The 5716-nt window shown below is 45.2% G+C and overlaps 1 protein-coding gene across 1 annotated transcript; it reads left to right on the top strand.

The window, feature by feature from the left end:
• The first annotated feature begins 1616 nt into the window (after nucleotides 1–1616).
• Nucleotides 1617–4218, top strand: LOC133883472 (uncharacterized). Its single transcript, XM_062322808.1, has 3 exons — nucleotides 1617–1808; nucleotides 3421–3596; nucleotides 3945–4218. The coding sequence occupies exons 1-3, from the start codon at nucleotides 1617–1619 to the stop codon at nucleotides 4216–4218; spliced, it is 642 nt and encodes a 213-aa protein (XP_062178792.1).
• The last annotated feature ends 1498 nt before the right edge of the window (nucleotides 4219–5716 follow it).

Here is a 5716-nt window from a genome sequence, read left to right as displayed (position 1 = left end):
AGTCGCATGTTCAAACTATTGGAGCTTATTTGGGAAAGGTTGACATGAGTACCCCTTGTGTGGACCTGTGTAGTCACACAAGCCGTATGGTTCTCAAGTTAGGTGTAAAACAATTTGAATTATCACGATCTCGATTATGGGCACGCTTCTGTCCATTTGCATCAATCGTAGAGTTTCGGTTGTGGTTGTGATGGTATGTTGGGAAATGTATGTTGATGTTGTCTAAGTTTTGATACGGTTCAAGTTAAAATTACGGTATGGTAATGATCTCAGGATAGAAGGTTGTTTATAGTTAGATATAGATGCTTACACTTGAGTTGAAATTTGCTCTTGCATATAAAATTCACTTGACTTTGTGGCCAAGTCCTTGCTAATTATCCAAATTGCATTCTCCTTGGAGTCAGTCTAATTGTAAGTGTCTATTGTGAATTAAGTCTTGCGAGTACCTTTGTACTCACGTGCTTGGTTTGCTTTTCAGGTGAGGAAGGTTTAGTATTTGGCTACTTTACGCCCGCTGATGTAGGCGACGGGCATGAGTAGTGTCGTCTACTCGGTTGATGTTATTTTGGAGTAGCGCCTTTGGGTAAATGGCTCTACTCATCTTTTGTTGTCATGTATTTTATTCCGCTGCGTAGCTACTCTAACAATGTTCAATTTATACTTTTGTTGTAAAGTTAATCTACTTAAAGACTTGTAACTTAATTTAATTACTCACTCTTTATTATGTCTTGTGATGATGTGCTTGTTGTAAAAGTGTGTGTTCCGATCTTGGAGGAAACACATGCCGGGATACCATGGTGATATTCTAGTTAATCGTTGTAGTCGTGGTTATGCAAATGACTGACTTGATGATTAATTAGAATATTATGTGGACAGTTCCCCACAGCTTTTGACATCCCTGAGTATATTGGGTCCCGTAGATTTGGATCCACGATATCTAAAGTTGTTAAAGATGTGTACAATGTACCCTATCCATAAATGGTGTACTCCTTATGCGTATAGATATTCGACAGTAGCAACTCAAGGATAACAGTAATTTGTTCATGGGAAGGCAGCCTAATGATGGGTTGTATAAAACTACCATTTCCGGATACCCTAGCGTTCCCTACATTCTTGGGGTATATCTCTATCCTTAGGAAGGGAATCCCTGGATGTATGGAAGTTATCTGCAGATGCCCAGGATATCTTATAAGCATGAAAGTTTATATCCAATAATGATAAGGAAAGATTCCAGAAGTCGTACGATGACCTCCCCTATATATATGGAGAAAAGGGACCCTATGGAGGATAAGTCCATTGAAGTCATTCAAGCCTGCAGGAGCTCTGTACCCTCAAGCTTTCTGTAGTTTAGATTTGTATTAGCAACTCTTCCCGATTACTCACTAGGGAGCCCTCCGACTAGGTTTAGATTCATCTAGGCTAGCCTAGAATTCCCTGTAAACTATCTCAGAGATTAATACAAGACTAACAAGATATAGGGCTATTATCCTAAGGGGGGCTTGAACCTGTATAAAACCATGTGTGTGTTGTGTGATTTGTCTACTAGAAGCATCCCCTACTCTTTCTACAAGTTCGTGAGATCAGTGGTTCACCAATCGTCGATAGCTGCATCGTCCATGGGGATCATGACAAAAGGCATTGAAACTTCTACACACGATATGCCGTCAGCTTCACCCAAACCAGCATCGAGGACTGGCTTCTCAAACAAGGAGTTCTATGACAACTTCACCCCCTCCATCAACAACGAACTGACAATCGACCGAGTGGATCTTGATGAAGACCTTATTGGTGACGACTCCAGTAATGAGGTAAGTTGCTTTATGGATCTGTGTGTCAAGGATTACGACATCGAGTTGGAACCAATCAACTACCAAGATGATCGTGAGAGTGACGTTCACCGAGAGTCAGGATCCTCCCCCGAGAAGTCATCGTCATTGGAGATGAGGATGCCGGTCTAGTTGATCATGATGATAATGATCCCGTAAATACGTGGGTCCCCGCCGCGCCGACTAAGAAAGACAAAGGCTAGCCTCCACTGGTGACAACTCTGATCCCAAATCCTAACACAGTCCGGGATCTAACATCTTTAGACCATCCACAGGGGGCCCAATGCTTTAGATCTGCACCGGCGCGGAGGCTCCTCCTTCTACAGGAGGCCGTCATACGTCCCCTACTACATATCTGACTACCCTCGACGTCAAGGGTTGGATAACTCGGTGACTAGTCTGGCCAAGGAAGCTATCATCCAAGTCAAAAACTCTCATCTAGTCGTTGCCATGAATAGCTCTAATCAGGGAAAGTCTCGTGCATAACCTTGCTATGGTTACTCAGATTTAGAGAGACATAATCCTAGGAACAAGACAGCCTGAGAAGATAACTAGACACCTAGCCATCACAGGACCTTGCTAGTCAGAGATCATTCCAACAATAATCTATAAGAGGTTATCGATCAGCAAAGACGCTCGAAGACCCCTAAGGAAGAGTCAACTACCCCTCAACGGTCTAACCATAGGATGCCCCAGCGCTACTCGAGTAGAACCTAGGGCAGATCTCCGATCCCTATAGGTAGAACGCCCATGGCTAGCCGGACCAAGCAAGGCGCCATCAACGGGTGCCAAGCCTTCTCTCCAAAACTGCAAAAGTTAAACTGGACAACGCGATTCCAGCCTGAATCAATCGAAAAGTATAACAGGAATACAAATCCAGTCAAATTCCTCTAGATCTACACTACGGCTATCCAAGCGGCTAGCGGGGATAAAAAGGCGATGACAAATTACCTCCCCACAGCCCTTGAAGGGGCAGCTAGGACCTGGCTAACCAACCTACCGCTAAGGGTGATATACTCATACGAGCAGCTCTGCTACTTGTTCCGAGCCAACTTTCAAGGTACCTATGTTTGCCCTGGTATGAAAAATGACCTCTTCCGTTGTGACCAGACATAGAAGTAAACCTTGCATGAGTTCGTTCGCCGCTTCAGCAACACTCGGAACACCATCCCCAAGAATGACTATAATGTCATCTAAGAGTTTACTTAGGGGGTTAGGAGCCGACGATGCATCAAAGACGTCACTAGGGAGGAGCCTGAGATAGTCAAGGAACTCATGAAGATCGTTGATAAGGCTGCCAAAGCCGAAGAGGCACTCCTGTTCGTCAAGGAGAAGGACCAGGGCAGCAAATGCCGTTAGCCTGGACTAGACAACGATGTGGCAAAAAGCAAGCACAAGAAGAACTCCAAGGGAGGTAAGGACAAGAAAACCAAAGCTTATGAAGTTTTTATAGATCTTCCTGATACATGTCTAGTCAAGCGCTCCGAATCATTCGGGGCAAGAATTACAACCCGAACACTGGTGAACGCGATGGCAAGCCATGGTACGACCTTCACCAGACACATGGCCACAGCTCCATCGGTGCTTCATCTAGCAAAAGTTGGTAAAGGACGAGAGCGACAAGGCCAAAGGAAAGAAGACTCAGATCATGACCCAAAGAAGGGACTCCAGCACCAGCAGTAATGATGATGACTCAGACTCGATGTCCTATCCACCAGAGGAGATAATTGCCGACCATATGTTCGGCGGCTCTGTGTCCTACAAGTCCAAGTAGCAGTACAAGATGGTGACCCAAGAAGTTTTAGCTATCATTCCCAAGGGTCGTCAGGCCATCAAATGGTCAAATGTCAAGAACTCCTTCGATTGGGATGACTGTTCAAAAAACTTCGTATAGCCAAGCCACTTCCCAATTGTGGTCAAGCCTACGATCAATAACTATAAGGTCTCTCAAGTGCTTGTCGATGGAGGAAGTTCTCTAAACATCCTTTTTGCAGGTGCACTCGAAGCAATGTAGATCTCTTGATATATCATCAAGCCTATTACACAAGCATTCCATGACGTAGTACCTAGATCCTCAGCCATGCCTATCGGCTAGATATTGCTACATGTTACCTTCAGGAAGCAAGACAACTTCCAGATAGAGAAGATTATGTTTGATGTGGTCGACTTCAAGATGGCGTATAATGCCATCTTGGGAGGACCGGCTCTGGCCAAGTTCATGGTTGCCGCTCACTACGCCTACCAGTACATGAAGATCTCGAGGCTCGAAGGGGTCATCACAGTTCAGGGTTGCCCCAAGATAGGCCTTCGTTGTGACAAGTGCAGCCTCGACATGGCTACTCAACACCAACCCGATAAGGAAGCTAAGAGCTCAAAGATCAAGGTGAACTAGAAGCCTTCATCATGACCGCGACAAGAGCCCCCGAGAAGCATATTCGATAGCCCAGGGATCTGGTTCCACAACTAAGCTTCGAACCAATGAACAGCTATGTGCTACCCCCGAAGAAGAAGGGTCCCTCATATTGGTTATGTCTAGTCTGCATCATTTTGGTTTATGATGATAAGTCTACAATAATTTGTGGAACTTCAATTAGCTCTGTAAGTCCCATCTGTAAGTACTTAGAGTACCTTCGTAATAATAAAATCATATTGCTTGAAAAGCTGCTTGAATACCTTTTCTGCCTTATTTGTCTTTTCGTGCATTCTCATGCTCGACAATGGGTAAGTCGCGACCCAGGTACTTCTTCCCACGCGTGTACTCGGGGTTGAGAAAAGTTTTTCTACTACCAAATGGCAATATGAGTTCTTTTCACTTTATTATGTCATTCATTTAGACTCCCTACCCAGTAATCCTTCCTAGGCAGACAGACGGGGGCTTAACAGATACTTAGTACTAGAAACCAAAAATGACATATTTTGCAAAAAAAACATTCTAAAAGAAAATTCCAATGAGAAGGGATGGATCGTTATGTTGTGACTTTAGGGTTGTGAAAAAGTTCCTTATCGCGTTCCACGAGTGTCCGGTGGCTATGACGCCTTCCACTCAAGCGAACCTAAGGCTAACCATAATAAGCACTCCAACTAGCAACTAACGCGTCCTGAAATAATCAAAGAAAGAAGTGAGTAAGGTTACCATGATATGTTGTCTAACGTATCCAGTATCAGGCACCCACATCATTCAAGATCAAATTCTTAAAGTCTAACAAACTACCGAGTTTTTATTGCATATCGTAGGAATAAAAGTCTCAAGGCGATGACACAAACCCAAACATCATTGTATGCACGTATCCCTTGGCCAGCCCAAGTATCTCCTCCACCTTCTGGAACACCTCCTCATCTGTCTCCCCCAAGAAGTCCTCCTGAAGAACATCGGTTTTGATGTTCTGGTAGTGCACCTTCAATATGGCTAGTACCTAGGCTACCACCTCCTCCGCACCTTACCGAGCCTAGCTCAAGATTTGTTTGGACACCTTCGGCTAGAGGCCTTAATAGGCCTCAGCGAGTCTGGCCTCTCAGGCAGCTAAGCTAGTCCGGCGCCGTCGGCATTTCCCATGGGCTGCACTGGAATTCCGACTCCAGTGAGGGTGTCCTGGAATATATCTACGGCTGCGATAAGCTATTGCTAGATGGAAGTCATCCAAGCCCCCTCTTAGGTTAGGGCATCGCGGGTGTCCGATAGGCCTGCAAAGTGTCACGCTTAGAACGAGAAGGCAAAGTGGTGATGTGTCCAAGATGTCAGGGGCTTACCTTTGGATCAACTTTCTAGGTCGGAGCACATCTTCTTCTTGGCAGCTTCTTGGGAGAGTTGGGAGCCCAACTTGACCAGTCAGTGGTCCTTCTAGGCCATCTCCCTATCGAGTTTGGCCACCCGAGTGGTAGCTCTCGGGCCT

Source organism: Phragmites australis, chromosome 1 (assembly GCF_958298935.1).
Source record: "Phragmites australis chromosome 1, lpPhrAust1.1, whole genome shotgun sequence".
NCBI lineage: Eukaryota > Viridiplantae > Streptophyta > Magnoliopsida > Poales > Poaceae > Phragmites > Phragmites australis.
The sequence above is the reverse complement of the archived record's forward strand: the minus strand, read 5'-3'. Positions and strand labels throughout refer to the sequence as shown.

Coding starts and splice junctions, on each gene's coding strand:
- LOC133883472 (XM_062322808.1), top strand. CDS start 1,617: ATGGGGATCATGACAAAAGGCATTGAAACTTCTACACACGATATGCCG. Junction 1,809..3,420: donor GTGACGACTCCAGTAATGAG/GTAAGTTGCTTT, acceptor TGCTTCATCTAG/CAAAAGTTGGTAAAGGACGA. Junction 3,597..3,944: donor TCTGTGTCCTACAAGTCCAA/GTAGCAGTACAA, acceptor TGTTACCTTCAG/GAAGCAAGACAACTTCCAGA.